This window comes from Podarcis erhardii, assembly GCF_964252035.2.
Source record: "Podarcis erhardii genome assembly, chromosome: 1".
Classification (NCBI taxonomy): domain Eukaryota; kingdom Metazoa; phylum Chordata; class Lepidosauria; order Squamata; family Lacertidae; genus Podarcis; species Podarcis erhardii.
The window spans coordinates 95,362,693-95,388,638 of record NC_138497.1 but is presented as its reverse complement, the minus strand read 5'-3'; the positions used below and the strand labels follow the sequence as shown (position 1 = coordinate 95,388,638).

The window sequence follows — 25,946 nt, the reverse complement described above, 5'->3', positions numbered from 1 at the left end:
CCCCACCCATTTAATATGGAGGAAGGAATACGTACAACAGTTTATAGAAAGAGAAGAAATGAGCCTTCCCACCACCTCATCTAGTGTGCCCCTTTTATATCATAGAATTGCAGAGTTGTTTTAAAACAGTGCAGGGGAAATTGGGGGTGGTGAGGCAAGGAGGGAGAAAAACGAGGGAGCAGCAGTAATTTGGTTGCTGGCCAACCACTTGAGAAAACAATGAAAACTTCCAAACGCAACTACTGACCAGGAGCTTCTACAACCAGCTGACATGGCTGAAGAGCATCCATTTTTATGGCATCTTGTAGGGAAGAAAGAGGCTCATTGGCCCACTTAGAGGTGACCAGAGGGCAAGCATTTAATGTGACATTTTAAATTCACATCCTTCAAGACTGCCAGTCAAATGCCCCCCAAACACCAGGGCACCTCAACTCCCTACATCTTAAATCTTCATTTAATGAGCTGCTGTATTCCCACCCAACCTTTTTCACAACTTTGATGCCAAAGCATTATCTAATGAAGCAACTTCCACAGTTGATGTACAGTGGAAAGGCATTTCTGCACGCCAAATATAAGTCCTGAGGTTCTGGACGGTAAAAACGCATACAAAGCTCTAATGAGGAATGAATTCATCAGCTCAGAACCGCTTGTTCCAGGACCTGGAAAAGCCAATGAAGGAAGCTGGAACACCTGTAATTAAAAAAAGCCATGGGACAACCTTAACAAAAAGAAACAGCTGAGCAGAAAATGGGATGAAGCTGCTTTCAGTATTGTCCGGAGAAACCACGCCTCCTAAGTTAACACTAGTGCAAGTCACTATAAACAAATCAAATAATGACTCAAGACTACTACTGATTCACAGCACAGGCAGCTTATTACTCCATTAAAGCAACAGAAATCTTTGTCTAGAAACGGGCTGCTGCACCCATGCACACCCCACTTGCATTGCAAAGCAACCCCGTTGAACTGACCCGATAGCGGTTTCAATGCCACCAGGGATGCATGTTACCGTCAGCTGCTACACATACAGTATGTAGAGTGGGACTCGGGCTGCTAGCTCTGATATGTTGTCTCATATCTTGAGGACAGAAGCTAACTCTGGCCAGATCAGATCCTGACTGCTGAATGGATTAAATGGTGCAAAAATGTTTTGAGACTACAGACGTGCTAGTTGAATCTGAAAATACAGCATGGACATTTAGAAGTATTAGATACGGAACCTGTCTTGATACATACCACAGGACCATTTAAACCACAATCTGCAGCTTCCTTTTGGGCTACTCTGCCTATACAATTTAGAAGGGGCATATCAAGGCAAGTATCAGGCTATGGCCTATAACCAGAAGTAGCATGAGTACATTCTCTACATGTACCGGAAGATGTTCTTAGGGATTGTACTAATAATAATTCCCCCCACCCTTTCATCTTACACTTTGCTTGAGTTCAGAAAGGCAGTTTTGAAAGTTTGGGTAAAAAAAACAATTTACAGAGAGATCTGGGAAGTAATGACCGTTGTGCACTATTTACAATTTCCCGTAATTTAACTGTTATCATACAAAATCTTGGGAGGAGTTTAAAAAGCAGTTTGGGAGTTCTGCAATGGCAGTCTTTGAAAAGCTAACTAAAGAACATTCAGGTGCATGCAAAGAGCACTCCTTTGGGTCACAATGTTGTGTAACACATGAATCGTCTGAAAGGCTTTCAAAACGCTGCAGAGGGAGGAAGAATCAGGCAGAAGGCAAACAAGGATTCTGTCGAAGGTAACAAACTCAGGCAGCAAAAAAATTTCAGTAATGGGCTGGCCTTAAGCCATTGTTACCATGGAGGATGGAAAGACAGAAATGCAAGTGTTTGACATGGATCTGAGCTGTCTTCATCTGGTATAGAAAAGTGAACACTGGCACCAGATGTAACACAATCGTATAGGACACCCACGTTTCTTTGTTGTAAGTCACTGTGAGCATGATTTTGTGTGTGTGTGGAAAAGCGGTATACGAAGAAAATTGAATGAATGAATGGCATTCCAGTCAGGGCGCTATGAAAGCAAATGTATCCGAATGTCTCTTCCAGAGAGTTGTGCTTGCTTCAGTGGGGGCTGGTCTATGGGGGCAATGGAACATTGGACAATCAAGCTCAGGCTGCCAGTTACCAGCTCTCTGCCTTCTGACTTACATCCAGTCCAGGAAGTGGCCCAGCCTGTCAGCTTCCTCCTCTTCAGTCTCAGAGATCCCCTTGCAGAACTCAGCAGTGAGGAGGAGGGGGACAAAACTAGAATTAGTCGGCTCACGTAGTCATTGCCTCTGGTTCTGCCTTCTCTGACCCCCCTCCCCCCAGTCCCAATGGGACACCAGATACCACTGACTCCATTCACACACTATCCTTTCAAAATCAAGCCTGCAGCTGCAAGATCAAGAAACATCTCTCCTTGAAAAGTAGCCAGCTGATCCTATTTATAAGCAAAAACCCAGTGAGGACATGTATTGAGAAATCCAATGTGACCGAAGAGCTGAGACGGAGAGAGAGGTGGAATATTACTACTCACAATTTTATGCAGGTCTAGAGGAGAAACCTCCCAGTGATCAGACACCTAAGCCCTACCTGCTTTTCTTTAGCAAGCAACCGGGTAGCTACCGCACTACCATGGGAGAAGCAAAAGAGCTGGGAGAGAAAAGCACCACCAACCATAGGCAAGTGATCCCTTATGTTCTCTAACATGCCCCTCCCTTGCTAAACTGTGCCAAGGCTGCTACTCGGGAGTAGCAAAGCATAGCTCCTCTCCAGATATTCTGAAAAATGTCAACGTATTTCCACAGGGTTGCTTTCCACATTTTTGTCTGCTTTCAAGACGCGAAATTCAGCAGGGAGGGCTAAGCTTGTACTGTGCTGCCAGGGGGGACAAGCAGAAGGAGGGGGTGCAGTTGTTTGGGGACCTGGAAGATAACGACAGTCATGGTGAGAGAACTGTAAGCCTCCGTGACTGTGCCCTTGCAATGGAAATCCTGTGGGGATCCAGCCTCTTTGCTTTTAACAGATACCACCGATATTTTCCGACTTCCCTCCACAACCACAAGATCCAGAAATACACAAACACACACCCTCCAGCCCCAGACAGATCCTTGTGCAGTGCACACAAGGAAGACCCAGAGCTCTGGCAGCTGTAACTTGACAGGCCACCTGTTCATATTGTAAGATGCCCATATAGTTGTTACATTCTCACTCATCATTTCTTCAAACGAACCCCAGCTGCTTTACATACAAACATGGAGGAGGCCAGGTTTCAGCACCTTCCTTTGTCTACAATGAACAACCCATAAAACATACAAGAACATACGAGAAGTTAAACAGAATAAAGCCTCTTTATAAATAAAAAAAAGTTGCAAAACAAAAATCTTTTGTAAATAGTTTCTGCATTTTTAACGTATCAGTACTGGGACAGAAGGGTTACGTGACGCTTGTTTGAAGATACATACCTATGTTATTTTTCTATTTATATTCTGTATGGATATACTGCTGCAAAATGAGAGACATGAAAATGTATACTGCTTACCATTGATGTTTTCTGCACTGCCCCAATTGTGCCTTGGGAGTTTTAACCAGTTACTATCCTGCCTCATACTGGAACTTTAATGCATCCTGTTGCTATCTTGTACAAAGTGTAACCAGGATATATATCTATGAAATGGAAGCACTGATACTAGCGAAGCCCTGCTATTTATTTTCTTTCTTATTCGCAGAAAAAAAAAAAAGTTCTTTCTAAAGTTCCTTTGCATTTTATCCTAGTTCGGTTGTTTGAGGCACATTTTCTCCCCTTGCGAAACACCAAGTTCCAGGGAGGGAGGGCATCCTAAGGCCAATAGAGATTCCCCTGCACTAATATTTATTGTTTTTATTTAATATTTATTTGATATTATTTTTATTTAATAGGCTAGTCACCTGGCCTCTGAGCTTCTTCTAAGGAAGGGGTGAGCCATTATTTTATTTTATTTTATTTTATTTTATTTTATTTTATTTATTTTATTTATTTTATTTTTCGAGACAGTGATGACTTTATTGAGAGGGGAGATGTTACTGAAACAGTCAAGTTTCTTCCAGCCTCTCCACTTCCTCAGAGGCAGATGGAACAAGAGAAGGCCTCCTACTGCAAGATACAGAGCCGAGTTGTAAGAAAATAAGAAATGGAACTCTGCCTTTACTCCTTTGATGCCATGTGAACCAACAAGTCTACCACAAGGTTGCTGTATCCATATTCATTGTCATACCAGGAGACCAGCTTCACAAAGTGATCGTTGAGAGCAATGCCAGCAGCAGCATCAAAGATGGAGGAGTAGGTATCACCACTGAAGTCACAGGAGACAGCCTGGTCCTCGGTGTATCCCAGGATACCCTTCATAGGGCCGTCGGCAGCTGCCTTCACAACCTTCTTAATGTCACCATACTTGGCTGGTTTCTCCAAGTGGCATGTTAAGTCCACGACAGAAACATTGGGAGTTGGGACGCGGAAAGCCATCCCTGTGAGTTTTCCATTCAGCTCAGGGATGACCTAGCCAACAGCCTTCGCTGCACCTGTGGATGCTGGGATGATGTTCTGAGCAGCTCCTCTGCCATCTCACCACAGTTTCATTCTTGGCTTAAGATAGGGAGGAAACACTGTCAGGGAACCTTTACTGATCCATACAATGACCTAGGATATCTCGAGGCAACAAAAGTCACTTCATTCTCTATTTTAAAAAGCTATAGCAGGAAAAAACGAAGAAGCAAAAGAGGAAAGGCAACGATTGCCTTCCCTCTTCATCACTTTTCTTTTTAGCCACTACCTCAAAAGAATGCAACATGTCGAAGACACCATCTCCTACTTAGGAGATGGAGAATTTTGATGAGCTTATTTGGCACATGGCTTCAAGTGAGTTCATTTAAATTCTTGCACTGAAGCTTAACCTCTGCAGGTAAAGCTTTCAAACACTCCCTAGGTATTTGCACTGGATTTTTTTTGATTTTTTTCAATTCCACTAGTTTCCGTTATGCTTTCCCTTTCAAAGTCTTAGGATCTAGCGAGCGCTTAATTTGAAGCAGGATTAAGGGGGGGGGATGTTTTATATTCACCCCTAAGATCAACACACCCAACAACTGTAATTTAATACAACGAAATAGACACGAAATACCCCAGCTATATTTGCATCCATTGTAGGCAAGTATTGGTTATGTTTTGTAAATTAATAAATACATGTTACTTAGTGCTATTCTTACGGAAAAAGAGGTGCCGGAATTCACCGTGAATGCCTCCCTTGTTCTCTTATAATGGCAATGGAACCCACCTGAGAGGTGCCAGAACTGAGTTCAGGTGAGTTCCAGCGGGGGGGGGGAGAGCCCTGATGTTAGCACTCAGTACTGACCATATTTATTCCTACAGAAGCCCCATCAGTTTCAGCCACACCTGCTTCTGCATCTGTATTCTTAAGGAAGCTGTACAGCCTGATCCTATGCATGCACACTCAGAAGTAACAGTACAATGGCAATTGCTCCCAAGTAAACATGCAGATGACTTTTTCTGTGATCAATATCTTTAACGACCGAATTGCAATGAATGCACACTACTTCAGCAAACCAGATCTGTTTTACACAAACAGAACTAAATTAACAGCATGAAGAAGATTCCACATCCATGATCTGCAGGGAATAGATTCAGGTTAGCATATAATAAAGAGGATTAACATACAGGAGAAGCAAGCTAGGAGTTTCCCCTGGCTTTTTGCTTAACATCAGTCCAGCAAATATTTGTCTGCGCAGCCTTTGGCATTTCGTCGGGCATAGAGAACACAGGCCCCTTGGGTTAAACCAGTTCACTAATGGTTATTCATAAAGGCATCGCTATTTTTCCTTGCACCTGCAAAGCAAAAGCACAGGCTGTGCTGACACCTTGTGGCTTTTGCCGCAGACAAATCCGCTTCTCCCTGCAGAGTAAAATTGCATTGGTCTTTCTTCAAAAGCAACTAGTGTGTCTGTCTGTCACAGTCGTGCTTGCTGAAATTCCAGAAACGGCTGTCGGCAAACCATGTGCTTGTCACTCGGAGAACAGCTGCAAGGTGACACGACACGAGTAAACCAAACTGAATGGGACACTCGCACCAACTCCTGATGTGCTAGGCGGCTAAATGGGGGGGGTAAGGAGTCTCTGCCCCTTACCTTTGCAGAAAAATAGCATGCTAGCACAGCTCAGACAACACAAGGAGCTGAAAATCCCTCGCCTAACAAGACTCCCAATGCTCTCTTTGCTCTGTGACCCTGTCACTGGGTGCATATCCATCATTTCAAAGCACCTGGTGACAAGGAGATTAAAAACTGCAGGGTTTTGGGTGAGAAGAGGATGTATACAGAAACTTTGTCTCTTGCCTCCTGCACCCTGTAGTTCATCCACAACTCCCCCAACGTGTCTCTTACATTCCTTGGGCACCAAAGAAATCTCTCACTTTGCTTCCCAATCACTGCTTTATCTCTTCTATGTAATAAAAATCAAAACTCTTTCCAAGCCCTTCTGTGTTCTCCTCAAATCCATCATCACAGAAGTGCAAGGCAGTTTCACCCAGGTTCAGAAGGATATACATTCTTTCTGCATTTGTGACTTTTCGTCCAAAGAGTTTTGGCCCCCCTGTAGGCATGGTTTTCTCACCGGCTACAAATTTTTTATCCTCCTGACCATTTCTCCTACAGTCAATTCAATTCAGCACTCTAGAAACCATAAATTTGCTTTTTAACCTTGAAGCCAAGAGCAGCTACACATTTGTGTTCTCCCTACAATAAAAGATGTTTCCCTTATGACCACGGCAGAGTCATCCACTTCTCTACATGGCAGTATATCTAAATGCTTGCAGTGACATGAAAACAGGTTCAATTCACATGTTACTTTGGTAGCAGAGATCATTTTATCTGCAATCGCTTGCACTTCCAAATCACCACCAACACCCCACATTCTTGAAGCATCGTGATTGATCTAACCCTGTAAGGTATCTGCCACAAGCTGAACTGCACAGCACACACAAGGAGATGCATCTGTTTCCATTTCAGGTATTAACTTAATCAAATATTCAGAAGTTAGTTATTCGTGCATCTGGAATCCCTCATAAAATCTGAATGAGTTATAAAACACATTTATTTCAATTGGGACTAAATTCTAAGGAAGCCTAGGCATTTTAACACCCACCATTTTGCAGAAAAGAAAATTGGAAGGCACAGTTTATGCATTCCCAAAGGCCAAAAATTACTTGGGGTTTCTGATGTTCCAGCCATCATCTTGTATTGCAGTTCAAAACGTTATACCTCAGAGCTCCACCAGTACTTTTTTTGCTGCCTGCCAACCAAAGCTTATCACTACACAATTTCGAACTATGTATTTCTGACTCCTTCTGTAAGCAGAAATGAGGCACTCAGCTTGTAGAGGAAAGAGGATGGGGTAGAAATCTAAAACTAAAATGTTTCAATGTTAGTCATTTTAAAGAGCTAGTGAAAACACACAATAATCAGTACTTCAGAAAGTCGTAATTCAGAAGCATCATTGCCAGGAATAAAACAGAGACCCTATTGTTAAAGCTCACTCAAACAATGAAGTGCCCCTGCTTTTGCACTGGAGAATTCCTGAAACAGCAGCAGCATTAACTTTTCTCTCAAGAGTTTCTTTATATATTTCCAGATTTCTTACACTGCGCAATACAACTGGACAATGTGGGAACACTAGGCACAGAGTGGAACAACTGTAATAACCTTCAAAAAGAGCCAGTGCACAATGGACAAAGTGCATCAAAAAAGAAAGAAACACTGCCAGGTTCTGAAAATATCTGAACCACACCTGTACCTCTCTTCTTTAAAGAACACCACAAAACGGAAGCTGCAGACTTTAAATCTGCAAGGCATTTATGTTACTATCCACCTCTTAAATACGCATTCTGGTCTCCAAATGGCTATCCCTTAAGACCAAAGTATATTCTATTATTCTAACAGAGAAAATAATCCCAACATTCCTTGGGATGGCCACTGACCAAATGGCAACACACCACGTTGTTGGAAGCCCCAGTAACCAGCCAATATGGTGCAAGGAATTTTACTGCATATCTACACCCAATCAGAAAACCAAGGAAGGAGAGCAGGTGTAAAATTCCCATCACAGAAGGGGCTGCTAGAAATTATTGACTCTGCAAATGGTTCCATGCCCTCCAGGGTAAATGACTGGCTAGTAGGGGGCAGGTTCAACTACAAGGAAGCTTCTTCTTCTGCCCCAAATCTACTCTAGTGGGTCAGGAGAACACACAGAACAACATGTGATGGGGGGGGGGGGAGAGGAGCTCGTTCCGTAAGGCAAGCCAAAATACTTATGGTGATGGAACAATCTCCTCAGTGCTACAAGGAATTCCACCCTATTTCCAAAAAGAACAAACAAAATTCTCCATTTGCTGCCCACAAATCCACCAAGCATCACCCCTGTGCTTTACAAGAACATATTTCACTTAGAACTCTAGCCATCCCTTAAAAAAAAAAAGCATTTTGTCTGTAAGGCTGAAGAAATGAATTTGAATATGGAACATGAAAGATTTGGCATGAGTTAGTGCTAATGGATCAGTCACACCTGTTCCTTTATTATTTTCCTCACAGAAAAGGATCTTTGAGAGTGAGCTCTGAGGGAGGAACTGGCTATGGTGTGACAAGATTTTGAACAGCAGCCATTCTGACAAAACCCCACAGGATTCCCAGCTTCAGCAGTAATGACTCACTTGTGATAAATAATCCTTTATTTCAAAAGTTTCCAAGTTTGTACACAACACTTCCCACCCCCACCCCATGAATTTTTTCAGATTTGTAGCAATAACATATAACCATTCAGCAGCAAGTACCCATTTACATTTTATCCAGAAGACACAGAAACGAAGGGAAAAGAATGGAAAATTAGCTTACATATATATATTTGGGTTGTGTACAGAAAAAACCCACCTCATAGGCTTGGCTATGGCTTCGTAGCTCAGATTAGCATCATATTTTGCCTCAGATCCAAGGCAGAGGTCATCTTGCCATATTTTCCAAAGCCTGAGATGTCTTCCCCTTGACTAAAATAATTTTAAAAATAGCCCAATATATTTCCTAAATCTTGAAGTCAGCCAGCTTCACCTCGGACTCAAGCTGCCTTGGATTCTAAGGAGGTCCAAGTACCTCCAAGGAAGAGATTTTTGCCTCTGACTTGCATCTCATCCAAGGCCAAGGCACAGCCCTAATAAAATACTGGTGTTAGTTAATTACATTTTACATCTTGTCCACAGCCAACATTTCACATTTTAAAAATGTATGGTGGATTGGTATGTTTCCACTGTAAAACACTTCCCATAAGATTTGTGAGTAGGGGCTTGTGTTTGAAAAGAACTGAAGATAGCAACTGTATGAAAAGAAGGGTTTGTTGTTCCTGCAAACAAAATTCATAATACTTATAATATACAGCTTTTTAAGGTTTAAGAATTTATAAAGCCTCACAAAACAAGCAGTGGGGGAATCTTCTCCCAAGTTGCAAAGTCTTCACCAGGTAGCGACGGGATTGGCTTTATATTTCCTGTAATCATCCATGCAGAAAAATGCGAGCTCCGTTTCATTTGCTGAAAGGAAAAATATTGAGCGTGTTTGGTGAAAACATTAATTTTCAAGCCACAGAACGTTAGATTAACATTAATTAGAATCACAGATGGTGCTGAATACTCTATGGTTCAAGGCTATTGCTAGTTATTCGCTTGTTTGTTTTTACATCAGATCCAAATAGCAAGAATGCGCTTAGTACACCCAACCCCACCCCCCAAAGCATACTACAGCCAGGGGCAAGAACAGCACCCTTGTTAAAAGGCACCATTTTAAAACAAGGGCTATGAAACCATTTGCAGAGCATTCCATAAATAAATCCAGTGCTTCTCTTCAGAATACATGGGAAAATAACAAAGTTCCTCATTCTGTTCCGCGGGAGGGGGGATATCCCCCTGAAATTAACCTGTAGCCATAATAATTTAATACTTAGAGGATGAGTAGAATATTTTACAGATCACTTTACATTCTCCCTCATGACCCATAAAAAAACGTGCGTCTGAGGGAGCTAATTTTTTTGCCCTGCCGATGATTAATTCATGAGGCTTCAACAATATGCAAAGTGAAAGACACAAATTGGCTTCTCCAGCAATACCTTCAAATGCCTCTAATTATCCACAGGGGATATGGCAGAGCTGAAAGACCCGCAAAGGTTCAGAGCAGCCACAATTCTTCCCACCAACGGGTCAAGGACTTCCTCTTCTAAAACAGTAAGTCAGCAACATTACTAATTCAGAGCGGGGGATGGAGCTGATGGAAAGCCATCACAATTAAGAGACGTAGGATTCTTTTGAAGTGGCAAGCCACGACTAAGTTCCACCGGTTTTATTTTTTTTAATAAACTAAACCAGAAGTTAATGAAGTCTGCCTGTGTAATGCAAAACAGGAGCGAGGGACGGCAACTCTGAATATTGGCTAGGATGCCTGCGGAAACTGGGGGCAAGGGAAAGCGAGGAAGATACAGCAGCAGTTCCCAAACTTTTTTGCCCTCCCCCCTGGACCTCTTAAAAATGGTTGAGGGTCTTGGTGGGTCACTTAATCATATTTTTTCTTCCTTTTTTCACAATTGTAATGTGCTGTGTTGTAATTCTTAATTGTATTTCTATTGCTTCTTTTATTTCTTATATGGCGTTTTATTGAATGCCATAAAATTCTACAGCATTCAAATTCTAAATGTTCCTCACAGGCCCTCTGCAAACCATCTGAATGAAGCTCGTGGACCACAGTTTGGGAACCTCTGTCATTCAATATACAGTGGTACCTTGGGTTAAGAATTTAATTCGTTCTGGAGGTCTGTTCTTAACCTGAAACTGTTCTTAACCTCAAGTACCACTTTAGCTAATGGGGCCTCCCGCTGCCACCGCACGATTTCTGTTCTCATCCTGAAGCAAAGTTCTTAACCTGAGGTACTATTTCTGGGTTAGCGGAGTCTGTAATCTGAAGCGTCTGTAACCTGAAGTGTCTGTAACCCGAGGTACCACTGTACTTGCAAAACAAAAGGGAGATGTTGGGATGCTGCCTTAAGTCATTTAGCTCAGTATTGTCGGCAGCAGCTCTCGCAAGGTTTCTGGCAGAGCTTCTTCACATGCTAGGGATTGAATCTTCTGCAAGCCACCCTGAGACCTCTGGGGATAGGGCAGAATATAAATTCAATAAATAAATAAAATAAATCTTCAACCTTCTGCATGCAAAGCAGATGCTCTACCACTGAGTTCCAGCCCTTCCCCATGAGACAGTTAAGCCTCATTTATCAGACAATTGTTGCCAATTAAAAAAAAGTTAATTATCCCAAGCACTTCCAGGTATAGGGCCTGTTTCTACAGGGTGAGTCCTTTAACAGAGGCCCCAGGGATACGGGGCCTCTTTTAAAAGACTCACCCTGTATATAACATTTCACTCCTGGGTTTATAACCTGGGAGAAATAAGCAGCAAGCTTCAGGTTCACACACTGACCCCCACTGTCCACTCCCTCAAGAACCACATTTCTTTGAATGCAGGATCTTTCTGGTTTAGTTACTAAAGCCTCCTTGTGACAAGGAGACTGTCGTCTTCAAAAGCAACTACTCTACTCTGAACTTTAAAATGGTAAGCGCAATGCCGGTGGTGAACAAAAGAGGTTCAAAGACTCTCTCAAGGCAAATCTTTAAAAATGTAGTATAAACACCAAAAACTGGGAAACACTGGCATGCGAGCACTCCAGTTGGGGAACAGCCTTTACCAAAGGTGTCATGGGTTTTGAAGATGCTCAAACTAAGAATGAAAGGGAGAAACGTGCTAAGAGGAAGGCACGCTTGGCAAACCCTTACCGTGATCAACTCCCGCCCGGAAATCTATGTCCCTGCTGTGAAAGGACATGTGGATCCAGAACTGGCCTCCACAGTCACTTATGGACTCACTGTTAAAACTGTGTTTATGGAAGACAATCTTACTTGGCTACAAGTGATCGCCAAAGAAGCAGCAGCAGCAGCACAGGTTGAGAAGTGGGTAACTTGTGGCACTCCTGATGCTGCAGCCCTGGTTTCTGGCCAAGCATGTTGGGCTTTTAGGAGTTGGGAGTCCAACAGCAGCTGGAAGGCTGCAAGTTTCTGCACCCCTGCCATAAAGGAAGGATGCATTTCCCAACTTCAGAAAGTAGAGAACTCTGTATCTTCTTGGGCTACATGACTAGCCAAACGAAAATAGTAAAAAGGGGCAGTGATGACAGCCCTCTGTATCTGACTCAATTCAATCATAGTCTTTTTAAAAGTGCCCAAGTCTCTTAGCTTTTCAATTTAATTGTTCAATTTGATTGTTCAATTCAAATTCAATTCATTAAGTGTTTCACCAGCTGAGAACCCCATTCTGGGGGAGGGTTGAACATAATTCTTCCACTTCATGAAGCAAAATTTCTATGGTCCAAATATTCAGGCAAAAGGTATACAGCTTCCTTTAATGCTTGCCTCCTCCATCTCCACCATGAGAAGACTGGCCTAAGAAAGCCAATCTCACAAGAAAGCAAAAAAGCATTTAGGTCAGGCAACCCCCAAACTCGGCCCTCCAGATGTTTGGGGACTACAATTCCCATCATCCCTGACCACTGGTCCTGTTAGCTAGGGATGATGGGAGTTGTAGTCTCAAAACATCTGGAGGGCCGAGTTTGGGCATGTCTGATTTAGGTTCTTACAGGACTCATCTGTTCCAGGGCTTTCGTTGAGAGTATACCTACATAGCAGCTGCCCATGTTTCTGGTTCAGTGCAGATGATAAGAATTCTGGAGCTTTTCCCCCCGTCCCATGCAAAGTTTCCCATTTCCATAAGTTCATTAGCAACAATTAATGGATGCCAATTGCAAATACGGGAACTGGCAGCTTCAAAGTGGTTGGATTTGCTTACAAAATCCAAGTAGCATCAGCATGCGAAGTCAGGTCACTCTCTAGGGCGCCATATCATTTTCCAATGATAATTACCCTTTACAAATTAGCCAAATATGCAAATGAGCCTAAATGAGCCAATTCAAACATTTCTGGAAAGCCCACATCCCTATTACTTTGTTTATAACCACAGTCATTCCCTCCATTCCTGAAGTTTACACTGTGAGTGCCATTGCTTATGTAGCCAAAATGCTACCGTCAGAGGGCAAGAAGGGGTGGGAGGAGGGGGACTGAAAAGTTTGAAGAGGTGCAAAAAGCTTTAGGAAGGGAGAGAGAAGCCCTAAGGGGGATAAGAGCCCAAAACAATCCAATGAGGGCTGCGTATGCTCAGAGACCACGGAATGCTGACTGTCGGAGAGAGGCAGGAAAAACTGAAGAGATGGGATGGAACAGCCACCTCCATGCTGTAACATTTTGCTGCAGATCCCACCAGTGTTCCACTAAACAGCTGCTTTAGAACACTTCCAAGAAGCAAAGGAAGTTTTCCCTTACAGTAGCAAAAGCATATTTCTGCTAGGAGAAAGAGGCCAGCCATGCAGATACAGCGTATCATTGTCTCATAATGAAGCTCCCCTATAAGTGCAGAGCTTTTAACAACACTGCATCAGCTTTCCAGTCTGGTGCCCTCCTCGTGTTTTGCACTAAAACTCCCATGAGCCCCCACCAGCAAGAGGTAAGGATGATGGAGAGTTATAGTCCCAAATATCTGGAAATACCAGGTTGGGATCTTATCAACCCCCAAAATTAATTGAATGCAGAAATGCCCTAACACACCTTACTGATTTAATATTTAAAATCTCTTCATCATGTAATACATTTGATTGCTGAATATGTAAGCGAGTGTATAAAGGTATAAAACAAGCACCATTAGCTGTACTGCTGGATAAGTGTTTAATGGTTCTTGTATTTGTACTTGTTTAAAAACCCAATAAAATTTTGTTTTAAAATACATATATTTAAAATCTCAGCAGTTAACTGGGAAGCTTGCTGGTCCAGTAAACAAAAGACCAGAACCTAGCTCTCCTCATGCCATCAGTAAGCCTGAGTAGTTTGACTACCTCACAGGCCAGCCAGAGTATCAACCCAAAAGCTTACTTTTCTTTTTCGTATAACGTGAATCGAATGAGATGTGATCGCTACCTGCTCAACGAATGTTTCAGAAGTTCAGCTGGCTTATGTGGAGCAAAAGTTTACACCCACCCAGCGGACACCTGGTTTGCCACACAACACTGTCACCTTGCATTTATCGCTGCATGACATGGCCTATGGCACTTCCCAATCGGGTAGCAAGCAAATGTGTTCCAATATTCCCTTTTTATACTTATATTCCCTCTCAAGTGATCTTGGTGACTCTCCAGAACTGCACATTATTGAACAGGCTCTCCTCATTACTCCTCACTAGTTACACTGCTTAAATTTCCAACCGAAGCATCAGTGTAAACGTCGCTGAAAAGATGAGGCAGGCACGGTACGAATAACCAAGCTGTCAGTCATTTAAAATTACCCTCAACAGAATTCCAAGCATAACCTTTTTATTTCGCGGTGGGGACGGGACGACAGAGGGAATACCCCCATTAGCATTCTGAAGAGAGGTACATGGGGCCCTCGAACCCAATGATTTGAATGTACGTTAAGCACACATACACACTGGTCCTCAATAATAGTCAGGTTGCGTATGGAACATCAGGTTTAGCATTTGCTTTTCAGCAGGCTATCCAAACATAATCAACCAGGATAATGACAAGAACAACGAGCTGAGGCTTCAGTCAATCCCAGCCCATTACCAACCTATGCCAGCGGCTTTCAGGGTGCTGTCCTCTGCCAAAATGAGTTTGTCATCATCTTCTAAACTCACAACGAGTTCATTGGTCTAGAAATGGAGGGGGAGGAGGGGATGAAAATAAATACGGAGGAGTCAAATAACATTATACCCTACTAGAAGGCAGGCACCTTCCAGCATGAACAAATTAAATTTAGAGAGATTTAGGAGGGGAGTGAGCAGTCATAAGATGTACCTTAGAGCCATGCGCCTGGTGAAGAATCTTCATTGTATCTGAAAGAGATTGCTTGCTTTGAGATAGGTTTTTTGTTTCTTCTACTGGGCATTTAGCTATAATGCTCCATCCAAGGTCTTGTGCATCACACCATACATTCTTCCCGCACGTTTGTTACCTTGCAATATTTTTCTTCTTATTTTGCTTCTCTCAACTAGAATTGGACAGGCAGTACAACATCATCACAATCCTAGAAAATCCCTCTGAATTCAACAGAGACTTGTTCTTTACAAGCTCAAAAATACTAACGGAATCAGCTGTAGAAGGTTTATATACTTAGAAACATGCAATCTAATCTCACATCCATTAAGCCCTGAACACAAACGCCGAGCAGAATCCTTAAGACTACTCAAAAATACAAATAAATTAAAAACCCAGTTGACAGTATAGGCTGCAGAATTCAAGCCACAAAATGAATCTGAATTTCCAATCACAGTTTTGATTAGTAGTTATATGGTTTAAAAGTAAAAAACCCCACACACACAGAAAGCAGGTCCCTTTTTAAACTGTTAATCAGAAGTTGTGTGATACGAGATCATCTTTCTTCCTAATATAATCACAGTTTCCCAATCCGGATTGGAGGCAACCTCAGAATACATCCCTACTTGATAAACCTCTACTTGCAACAAACATGCTGAATTGTGCATGAAATATAAAAGCTGGTGGTGTTTGCTAAGGACACTCACTGAGGACCTTTTATACCAAACACAGAGAGGCCACATTACAACTGACTTTTTCTTTATCTTTGCAAAGTAAGTGGCAATCACCTATTTAAAGTAATCTCAGTAAAAATATGAAACAACCACCATGTCTTGCAATTGCTATACTGTTGCTGAACGTCCAGGCTACCTATCGGTGTTTTCAGGAAAGTCATACCCTCAAGCTTTGAGCAGCATTTTATTTTAAAGTAGGTGTGCTTCAAATGGCTGCTTTTTACTGATAATTGCACTCTGGTTTCTTATTATCAATACCTGCTGCTTTTGTAACCATGTTATGTTATGCATTAGCAAAGCAAGGCAAAAGGCAAATGTTCACAACCAAAAAATCACCCATCCATTAACTAAACTGCTGTTTTCTTGCCGACAGTTAGTGAAGAACTATAATGGATTGGGTGGGAGCGGGCGAAACCTGTCAGTTTCGGTTCTTAGATTCTTATTTTTTCAATCTTAAATGCAGTTCTCCAAGATGCTGCAGCACTTCGCAATTTTTTCATAAAAAATTAAGTGCTATTTTAATTAAAATTTAGTGCTATTGTTTCATTAAAATTTTAATGCTATTTTCGCCTAATGTACACATTTTGCAAGGATTTTTTCCTAATATGCTACTGTATGTTTTGCATGCTGTTTTCACTAATCTATTCATTTTTATACACATTTCCCCAGCTATGTGCATGTTTGTAAACACTGGTTAGAGAACTTTGTTTCAGAAAATGCAAATTTGATACATTCAGCATTAAAGGCAAACTGAATTCAGTTTCTTCCTCTATCCCAAGACAGGACTGAACTGCAAAGCACTGGAACTCTACTATGCAACTAGGAACCACTACAAATGTCCCCTATAACTCCTGAGTCAAACCTAGATCTTCTTGACAACAAGCAGGAGAAACCTGCTGTTTAATTGTTGCTCCCTGAAAGTTTTCAAAATGTCAGATTCCAAGCTAGATATATTATATATACTATATTGCCAAATCAAATATATTTGATTTTGGAGCCCAAATCCTGTTTGTTTTCAATGATGAATAAAATACTTTGCTTTACTTTTATATCCATTTCACAAATTCATACTTAAGCTCTTTCCTGTTTACCTCCAGCCTCATTCCCACTCTCTTCTTATTTACTATGTAAATTCTTTCCACACGTAAGCCTCTCATTCCATGCTTCTTGCTCTTGCTTGGCTACCCCTTCTGACCTCACAATTAGTTACTAGATATTGAAATGCAGAAGCACGGAGGAAACTGCAGTTTCAAAGGATTGTGGGTCATGAGCAGCACTTCAACATGTGAGGCAAGTTTAAAAGGCACTTAAGGAAGATGATAAAAAAAATTAATACCCAAAAGACAATGCTGCCAATTAACACCAGCATGAATAATCTGCAGGCTAATACTGAAATGAATTCCAAGATGTACAACTGTTTAATTATTCCATGAGGTAAAGCTTAACCTGTCATGGAACCAAAACTCCCAATTATTTTCCATCCCAACCTCTACATCCAGCTTCCCCTCACAAAAAAACACAATGGGTATCTAATTAGGTCCCCTCCAGATGTTGTTGAACTACATCTTCCATCATCCCTCACCAATGACCAAGCTAGCTGAGGCTCATGGGAGTTGTAGTCCAACAACATCCAGAGGGCATCACAGGCTAACCCCGATGCAGATAAACCAATTGGAAGTGCATAATATGCAGATAAACCAATAATGGAAGTGCAAGGAAAGATACATACCGTATTTATATTTTTTAAAAGGAGGTGGAAGTCCTGTCCTTAATAACACATCTAGGGGGGGAAATGTTGAAAAGAAACATTAACCATTTTCACTTGGATTTAACAAGATATACACAATGGGTAAAATTCAACACTGCACTCTTCCAATTGTTCCATCTGTACAAACATTTCAGCTTTCCAGGTGGAGCAATCCCCCCTCCTTCCCCTACACACTCTTTTGAGGGTTCTTTCTCCCAAGCCCCCAGAGCCAGTTTGGAGGGGCATGATGAGAAGATGGGGGAAGCCCCATTTCACAAGCAGAAGTTCTTGCCCTGGGCTTCTGCTTTAACTGAATCCTGCCCACAGTTATTCTCTGTTCTTAGAACCAGTAGCAGAATCCTATGCATGTCTACTCAAAAATATGTTCATCTGAGTTCAATGGAGCTTACTCCCAAGTAAGTGTGCACAGGCCTGCAGTCCAAGTCATACAAATCAATGGAACCCAAGTTCCAAGAAAACATGAAGGCTTATAGTGCCACATTAAGTGTACCAAAGGATGTTTGAAATTACAGGTTAAAATCATGCACAATACATCCCAGTATCTGTGAACAGTCATCATAATCCCATGAATTCCATCCACACTGTTACAGTGATACCTCGGGTTAAGTACTTAACTCATTCCGGAGGTTCCTTCTTAACCTGAAACCGTTCTTAACCTGAAGCACCACTTTAGCTAATGGGGCCTCCTGCTGCCGCCACGCCACCAGAGCACAATTTCTGTTCTCATCCTGAAGCAAAGTTCTTAACCCAAGGTACTATTTCTGGGTTAGTGGAGTCTGTAACCTAAAGCATATGTAACTTGAAGCGTATGTAACCTGAGGTACCACTGTATATCCATAACTGCAGGAAGCCTTATATGTGACATGTCTCTGAAGCTGAGGGTCCTCTGAAGGATGAGCAATAGAATGGAACCTACGGACGCCTAGAACGTTGTTCATCCAGGCGATGACATAGTAAAAACATAGGAAGTTGCCTTATACCAAATCAGACCATTGGGTCCATCTATCCTAGTATCATGAACACTGATTGGCTACAGCTTTCCAGGGGTTCAGGCAGGAGTTTTTCCCAGCACTACCTAGAAATCCCAGGGATTGAACTTGTTACCTTTTGCATGCAAAGCACTAGGCTACAGCTCTTCCCTGGGGCCTATCAGCATGGGGCAGTCCCCCCCTTTTTTCCACCTGCCACATGTTCCTTGGCACACCAAGTAGCACTAGCCAGCCATAACAGTTTCTTACCATTCTTCACAAATTCAATAAACTCTCCGACAGTCTGATCCAGAGTAACATCATGGTACACAACAGGTTTAAAATTACGGTACTCAAAGGAACGAACTAGACGAACAGTGACAGTAACGTCTTCTGATGACATGTGAGTTATCCAACAAGTACCTGGAAGGCAAAAATGTAATGCAACATAATGTTTTTGTTTTTTTTTTAAATAATAATTTTTATTAAGTTTTCACAACATAAACATAACAACATAAACATAACAAGAAAAAATAACAATACAACATAAAAAAAAGAAAAAACACAGATCATACAAACTTGAAGACTTCCCCATACCTCTCCTGTTCTGCACCCTTATTTCACAATTCTCTCTAGCAACCCTTCAGTCAATTTTTACATATCACCTCCTTAAAACTTCTTCCCTATGGTTTATAGTTTACAGCTGTAAATCTTTATTTCTTACCCCTCGACATCTTTTCAGTCCTTAATTTGACAACAATTCTCAAGATACACTTTAAATTTCTTCCAGTCCTCCTCCACCGCCTCCTTCCTCTGGTCACGGATTCTGCCGGTCATCTCTGCCAGTCCCATATATTCAATCACCTTCGTTTGCCATTCTTCCAGAGTGGGTAGTTCTTGCAACTTCCAATACTTTGCTAGTAGTATTCTTGCTGCTGTAGTGGCGTACATAAAAAAAGTCCTATCCTTCTTTGGTACCAATTGGCCCACCATACCCAAGAGAAAGGCCTCTGGTTTCTTAGGAAATGTCCATTTAAGGACTTTCTTAATTTCATTATAGATCATTTCCCAGTAGGCCTTAATCTTTGGGCAGATCCACCAAAGGTGATAAAAGGTTCCTTCAGACTCTTTACATTTCCAACATTTATTGTCAGGCAGATGATAGATCTTAGCCAGCTTGACTGGGGTCATGTACCACCTATAGATCATTTTCATTATGTTTTCTTTCAAGGCAGAACATGCCGTAAATTTCATGCCGGTGGTCCATAACTGTTCCCAGTCAACAAACATAATATCATGACCTACATCTTGCGCCCACTTAATCATTGCTGATTTTACCGTTTCATCCTGTACATTCCATTTCAGCAGTAGATTATACATTCTAGAAAGATTCTTAGTATTGGAATCTAATAGCTCTGTTTCTAACTTAGACCTCTCACTCTGAAAGCCTATCTTCCTATCTTGCTTAAATACTTCATTTATCTGATGATAATGCAACCAGTCTCGGACTTTTGACTTTAGCTTCTCGTAGCTCTTAAGTTTATATTTATCACCATCATGTTCCAAAATTTCTGAGTATTTTAACCAATCGGAGTCCATGTTGAGTCTTTTAACTGCCTTTGCTTCCATTGGTGATAACCATCTGGGGGTTTTACTTTCTAATAAATCCTTATATCTAATCCAAACATTATACAGCGCCTTTCTGACAATATGGTTTTTGAAACTCTTGTGTACTTTTACCTTGTCATACCATAAATACGCATGCCAACCAAAATTATTGTCATATCCTTCTAGATCCAAGATATCTGTGTCCTCAAGAAGTAGCCATGGTTTCAGCCAGCAGAAAGCTGCTGCCTCGTAGTAAAGCCTTAAGTCCGGCAGGGCAAAACCCCCTCTATCTTTCGCGTCTGTTAAAATCTTAAATTTAATTCTTGGCTTTTTGCCCTGCCAGACAAATTTAGAAATATCTTTTTGCCATCTTCTGAGGCACTCCACCTTGTCTAGAATTTGTAATGTTTGAAACAAAAACAGCACTCTTGGCAATACATTCATTTTAATAACAGCAATACGGCCTAGCAAGGAAAGTTTCAGCCTCGACCATGTGTCTAGATCTTTTTTAACTTCTGTCCAACATTTTTCATAATTGTCCTTAAATAAATTAATATTTTTTGATGTTACATCCACCCCCAGATATTTCACTTTCTTTACTATTTCCAAACCAGTTACACTCTGGAATCTATCTTTCTCTTCCAATGTCAGATTTTTCCCCAACACTTTCGTTTTTTGCTTATTCAGTTTAAACCCTGCCACTTGACCAAAAACTTCAATTAGTTCTAATACTCTTTTAGTACTCTCATCTGGCTGTTGCAGTGTTAACACCAGATCATCTGCATATGCCCTTAATTTATAGAATTTCACTCCGACCTGAATCCCTTTAACCAGCGGGTCCGCTCGAATCATATTTAATAAAACCTCCAGGACCGATATAAAAAGAAGGGGGGATATCGGGCATCCCTGTCGTGTCCCTTTTTCTATTGAGATTTCGTCCATAACCATACCATTCACTATCAGTTTAGCTTTTTGTTCAGAATATATCGCACCAATACCGTTTTCAAATCCCTGGCCTACCCCCATCCCATGGAGATTCTTCCTCATAAAGCTCCAACAAATATTGTCAAAGGCTTTCTCCGCGTCCACAAAGATCAAAACTGCTTTTCTGTTAATCTCTCTTTCCAACAATTCCAAAATGTCTAAAATGTTCCTCACATTACTCGAGATATGTCTTCCTGGGAGAAAGCCTGCTTGGTCCTTATGAATCTCCCCTGCTAGAATTCCTTTAAATCTTTTTGCCAAAATGTCTGCAAAAATTTTGTAATCCACATTTAGTAAGGATATAGGCCGGTAGTTTTTAACCTGGTTTTTCCCAGTCTCTGTCTTCGGTATAAGTGAGATAAATGCCTCTTTCCACGATTCAGGAGCCCTTTTCCCTTCTAGAATTTGATTACAAACCTCTTTTAACGGTTGGGTTAACCAGTCTTTTAACATTTTATAATATCTTGCCGTTAAACCGTCTGGTCCTGGTGATTTCCCCACTTTCATATTCTGAATGGCACCCTCTATTTCTTGTTCTGTTATTCTCCCATTTAGGATCCTTCTACTTTGTTCTGGAATTCTTGATAGTCCATATTTTCCAATAAATTCCTCTATCTTTTGTTCATCTATTGGCCCTTGGGTATACAGTTTCTTGAAGAAACTCTGAAAACAATTGCTTATTTCATTTGGTCTGGTAATAATTTTCCCCTCTTCTTCAAGGGATGTCACGGTGTTCAGTTTTTGTCTTTTTTTCAATTGCCATGCTAGCAGTTTCCCGCATTTATCTGCTGATTCAAAGGTCTTTTGTTTCATCTGTCTTATTTTCCATTCTATTTCCTGATTCATCAGTTCCATATATTGCATCTGATAGTATTTTATTTCTCTCAAAATTTGTTGTGACTTTGGATTAGATCTCAATTTTTTCTCTGCTTCTTTCATCTTATCTAGTATTTTCTCTTCCTTCTCCTTTTGCCTTTTCTTCTTCAGAGAATTCTGTTGAATAAGGAAACCGCGCATCACGGCTTTACTTGCATCCCAAATTATTCTCTTCTCCACTTCTGTTCTTAGATTTATTTCAAAATAGTCGTTTAATGTTTTTTGGGCCTTCTGATAGATTTCTTCATCTCTTAAGAGGGTGTCATTCATTCTCCATCTGAATGTTCCCGCTGTTGTTAATCTCATTTCCATCTTCACAGCATTATGGTCGGAGCATGTTTTAGGGCAGATTTCTGTTTTTTTCACTCTTGATGACAGATTACTAGAAATCCAAATTTGGTCAATTCTAGTCCATGTCAATTTTGCTTCAGAGAAGAAGGTTCCCTCTCTTTCTAGAGGGTTCCTTGTTCTCCAGATATCTATAAGGTCCATGGTGTCAGTCATTTCAAAGAAGGTCTTTGGTAGTCTCCCATCTTTAGATATCACAAGTCTTTGTGCTTTATCCATGTTCGTGGAGACTACTCCATTCATATCGCCCATCATCACGATTTTATAGTCCATAAAGTCTGTTAGAGTCTCATGCAGCTTCTTGAAGAATTCCGCCTTCCCTTCGTTGGGGGCATACACTCCTACTATTAAAAGTTTTTCCCCTTGTAGTTGAATTTCCACTGCCAGATATCTTCCTTGCTCATCTTTAAATATCATTTTAGGAGCCAGTCTTTCTTATGAAGAAATGAAGGAGCTTACATAATGAAGGAGCTTACTTTTGGAAAAAACAAGAGCATAAGGTCCTAGCATTGGGTACAAGCAATGTTTCAGTAGAAAGAAACCTCAAGTTCTTTTGTTTATTTGTTTAAGATATATTCCAGCATTGTACATAAAGGATTGTACCCAAAACCAGAACTTTATATATATATATATATACACACACACACACACACACACACATATATATACACAAAGAGTAGCCCCTAGGGGCTAACAATTGGCAGGATTGTAGTAGACAGCAAAGGGGAATTTAACCCATCCCTGCCCTGTGGAATACTGTATCATTCTTTTGAATCTAGCATTTGCACTGGAAGGATTCCCCTCCGGCACCAATTGAGGATTCTACTCACTTTCAAGTGAACAAAATTTATATACCGCTTGACTGCAATAAAACCTCTAAGCAGTTGACAATAACCTATTGAAGCAAATCTAAAATGGTTACTTGCAGGTACTATTGTGTGAATAATAATAATTATTAAATTTCTATACTACCCTCCATGCTCAGATCACAGTGAGGTTTACAATATAAAAACACAAAAATACATAGCATAATAACAAAAAAATACCCCTGCTGTTCAAAAGGCTAGATTGATTAATCAGTGATTTAGCAAAGTTTAACAATGTTCAATCTTGTGCCACTTCCAGTTTGTTGTAATACGGTTTGTAGTTGTAAACAGATGTCTCGTTTACTTGCTGCACCTTATTTCCTAGAATATACTATTTTGTCGTTTTAACCATTTAAGTAAAAGGGTGTTTGTTTAAGAATCACATCGGTTGCCTCACCCACTTTTGGTCTGGCACGTTCAGAGCATCATGCAAGCTACACCAAAACCACATGGTGGCATAAATAATGTTTAGTAAAAGTCAAGCAGCGCTGTGTCTAACTAAGACACCCAGTTCTTAGCACCATGAACTGCACATTTTTCGCTACACAGTACCAGGGCACTGGGGGCAGAGCCACCCAACCCACATCTCCCTGAGTCTCACTCCAAACTCTATTTTTTTTTTTTTTTTTTTTTGGTCTCTTGCTCAATAGTGTAGCGGTGCACGGACGAAGCACCACCACATAGCTCACGGCCTGGGGTGGTGAGATCACCTTATGGCGGGCGCCAATATATAAATAATTGCGTCAATCCTCTGCAAAACCACTACTGCGACCAACCAAGGTGTCAAACAGAACGTGGAGCAATTCTGCGCTTGACACCATTCTCATGTCAGGCTAGGAAATGTCATTCTTGCTGCTACTGGGAATCCCCTGACCAACTCGCACAACGAATCCCGCTCTCCTCATCCTCCCCGCACTTTGCCTCACCAGCGCTCCAGGCAAACGCCTTCCCTCCAAACACGTGGCCCAATCTCAGGCAGAGGACTTCCACTTCCTGGTACTTAGACGCCGTGTTTCCCCGGCAGCCTCCAGACACAGCCTCGCCTCCTCTGCAAACGCCTTCCACGAACTCGCCAACGATTGGCTGTCGCGAGCACATTTCTCCCGCCCTACTGGCGGAGTTGCGTCGCCCACTGGTCCCTTTATCCTTAGGTACGCCCATACGCTCTATAATTGACGGCAGCTTCGCCCATAGAGAGAGCAAAAGTTTGCGCGCAGCCTGAATTCCCGTTCTAAATTGAAGCACTCATGGCCAGTTAACACTATATGGGAAATATAGAGATATGTACCTGATAGAAAGCTTAACCTGCAATCTTATATACATACACGTTCTTGAAACTCAGAGAGGCTTACATACGTGTTTCATGTTCTCTGATTTATTTGGGATTTGCACTTTACAGCGGAATCTGTTGGGTAGAAATTATTATTATTATTATTATTATTATTATTTATTTATTATTTATTATTTATTATTTATTATTATTATTAACGTTTACATTCCCGTTAAAAGTGTAATCAGAATTTTAAAATGTATTAAAATTGCTTTGCCAATCTCCCCTTTGTTGCAGGTTGGGGAGAAGGCTGTGGCCAATAGTGGCTTATGACAACCCTGCAGTGTAGCCCACTGTTAATACTGCAAAATGCTCCTTTCGTTGCAGCAAATATTTAATGCACTGAAGTTGCCTTGAGACACCCACTTCCAACCCAAATCAACCGCTCAGTTTCATATTAAAATAGCATGATTTACGGTCTACGGAGACGGGAACAATCTTCTCCTTTGGCGAGGTGGGGTCTAGGTAGGGCTTGAACCTGCGCGTTCGGCATTCCCTTTCGACTGCAGGCGCTTCTCTTTTCGGGCGGGCGCGCCCTTGCCTAATTACGCTTATTATCCAGAGATCGCGGTCATTAACGTTAATATACTTCCGGTTGTCGACTAGTCTGTTCGAATACTCCATGTGCGGGTCAAGAATGGGGGAAGCCGCGCATTGATAGAAATCGTGACATTTTCTCAGCATAGTCTGCATCTATCAATTAGGGCAATTTCCATGATTTGAAATTGCTGATCAAGAGTTCTTACCCCAGATAAGAACCGTAGCTATTCTGAGCATGCAGTTTTGCTTAAGAACATAACAAAAGAAACCCCGGCATGCAAAGTCCACCTATCGTAGCATTACCTCTGCAAACGAAAAAACAAGCCAGCAGGCGCTGGACGGTCCACTAATAATCGTGGGTGCCTGCTTTTTAAAGTTCGAATTAAGCTCAGGATACATGCACGCGCACGACTTCCGAAAGTCCTTATGTGCAGCCCGCAGCTTCCTCGATAGACGTCATCGTTGTTGTTGCTTTTCCCCCATCCCCCCAAAATACTTGCTTACTTTAACCTTAATATGAATCCTTATGTATTTTTATCAGCTTTTGTCATGGGCGTAGCCAAAGGAGGGGCAGCTGCCCGCTGCCCAGATAAAGTAAAACAATAGGAATGCCAACTTAATTGGCCAATCACGTCGGTTCTTTCCCCCTTAACAAAAGTCCTGCCCCTTCCTAACAAAAATACAGTATTGGCTACGCCTATGGGCCTTTGCCTCACTCGCAAAGAGGGTCTTCAAACAACGTAAGGAACCAGGGAGGTAGGCTAGTCTTCCATTTTGGTTATACGTACATCTGTGGCCACCATCGGAGTCAGGCGTTGCCTTTCTCCCGTCAGTTCCACCCGCTTGCCGAATCGCGGTGGGAACGAAGACGCGCGAGCGCC

General features: G+C 41.6%; 1 protein-coding gene across 5 annotated transcripts; it reads right to left on the bottom strand.

The window, feature by feature from the left end:
• Positions 1 to 8,906: 8,906 nt before the first annotated feature.
• On the bottom strand, positions 8,907 to 25,946 carry LOC309348466 (UPF0538 protein C2orf76 homolog). 5 transcript variants are annotated; one of them, XM_081873698.1, is made up of 6 exons: positions 25,854 to 25,946; positions 18,784 to 18,936; positions 17,507 to 17,557; positions 15,026 to 15,063; positions 14,799 to 14,880; positions 8,907 to 9,623 (listed from the first exon to the last, which is right to left on the bottom strand). In XM_081873698.1, exons 2-6 carry the CDS (start codon positions 18,914 to 18,916, stop codon positions 9,547 to 9,549), a joined length of 381 nt encoding a protein of 126 aa, XP_081729824.1. In that variant the 5' UTR covers positions 18,917 to 18,936; positions 25,854 to 25,946; the 3' UTR covers positions 8,907 to 9,546. The 5 variants fall into 5 exon arrangements, with proteins under 5 accessions (XP_081729824.1, XP_081729820.1, XP_081729821.1 ...); XM_081873694.1 differs by lacking the exon at positions 25,854 to 25,946 and adding an exon at positions 24,942 to 25,273; XM_081873695.1 differs by lacking the exon at positions 25,854 to 25,946 and adding an exon at positions 24,122 to 24,379.